This window comes from Alligator sinensis, unplaced genomic scaffold (genome assembly GCF_000455745.1).
Source record: "Alligator sinensis unplaced genomic scaffold, ASM45574v1 scaffold265_1, whole genome shotgun sequence".
Taxonomy (NCBI): Eukaryota; Metazoa; Chordata; order Crocodylia; family Alligatoridae; genus Alligator; species Alligator sinensis.
This window is the reverse complement of record NW_005842961.1, coordinates 191,302-192,763: the sequence shown is the minus strand read 5'-3', so window position 1 is coordinate 192,763 and position 1,462 is coordinate 191,302. Positions and strand designations below refer to the sequence as shown.

The 1,462-nt window shown below is 65.1% G+C and overlaps 1 protein-coding gene across 1 annotated transcript in view; it reads left to right on the top strand.

Moving 5' to 3' along the window:
• The window catches only part of KIF5A (kinesin family member 5A), a 13,977-nt gene extending 13,747 nt beyond the window's left edge, over nucleotides 1–230 (top strand). Inside the window, exon 24 of the mRNA XM_006036406.1 lies at nucleotides 113–230. Within this exon, the coding sequence (XP_006036468.1) occupies nucleotides 113–230 (118 nt within the window). The remainder of the gene's footprint in view (nucleotides 1–112) is intronic.
• Nucleotides 231–1,462: the final 1,232 nt, after the last annotated feature.

Genomic DNA, 1,462 nt, shown 5'->3' with positions numbered 1-1,462 from the left:
TTCATGGGCTGCATGTCCGGGGGCGGGAGGGGGGATCTGGATGTCCTGGGCGAGGGGGTTTGGGCGCCCGTGGGCCTGTCTCATGTCCCCCTCCCCCACAGGTCCCCGCCAGCCGAGGCCTCCGCATGCCGCCACTGCTGCTGTGTCCTGTGTCCCGCTCCGTGTCCCGTGTCGTGTCCGGCTGCTGCTCACGCTCGCTCTGCGCCCCCACCCCCACACGGCGCGGCTGAGGGGGCGGCCCCCGGCGGGGTGAGGGGGGCATGGGGGCTGTGCCTGGCCTGGAAGCGGGCACCATGGGAGCCCCCTACCCCCCCTCCGCCCCCCTTGATTTATCAATGCCTTAAGCAGACGTCGTGGTGAATGTCCAGGGCTGGATCAGGCCCCCCACCCCAATTCCCCACCCCCCACATGGGATGTCTCAAGGTGGGGGGGCTGCCACCTTGATTCTCCTTGACTTCTCCCCCCCAAGGGAGCTTAGGGGGGCTGGGAAGGTCCCTGGAGCTCGGGGGGGGCAACCCCCCCATTCTGAATTAGCCTGGGGGGTTCCAATCCCTGGTTTAACATGAGGCTCGAACCCTCAACGCTTGAAGCTGCTACATCCCCGTCACCCCGAGCGCCCCCACCCCGGGCTGCGCTCCCTGTGTGTCCCCCGTCCTGTCGCCACTTCCGATTCACCCAAAGCAGAGCTGGGGGGTGGTCGGGGGGGGGGTCATCTCCAGGCCCTGGGCATGAGCAGACCCAGGGCCCAGCTCCCCCCTTGCTCTCCCCCCCCCACCGTCCCGTGTGCTGGGATCACACCAAATGTTGCATGTTGGACTCCCCCGAGTGTTTATTTAAGCAGGAATTATAATCGTTGTCACCGTCATAGTACACCAATAAAGGAAACCAGTCGAACAGCCCTGGTGCTGAGTGTTGTGGGGACTTGGAGGGGCTGGGGAGGGGGGCCCAGCTCCCCCCTTGCTCTCCCCCCCCCACCGTCCCGTGTGCTGGGATCACACCAAATGTTGCATGTTGGACTCCCCCGAGTGTTTATTTAAGCAGGAATTATAATCGTTGTCACCGTCATAGTACACCAATAAAGGAAACCAGTCGAACAGCCCTGGTGCTGAGTGTTGTGGGGACTTGGAGGGGCTGGGGAGGGGGCCGGGCTGGGTTCAGACAGCGCCTGGTGCGCTGGGGCCAGCCCGGGGAAGTGGGGGGCTCCCCAGTGCGGGGTGGGGCTGGGGGGCGGGCAAGCCGGGGTACGAAAGGCCAGCTCTGCCCCTCGTGCCCCCGTTTTCCCAGCTGTGAAATGGATCCAGAGGGCTCTGGGTGTGGTGGGAGGGGGCGGGGGCAGGAGGGGCATCTCCGGCTCTCGCTGTGCCCTCCCTCCCTGTGGAGTCATCGTCCCCCAAATTGGGGAATGACACCTGGGCACATCTGGACATGGCGCTGGTCATGCCTACACACGTGTGCATATGTG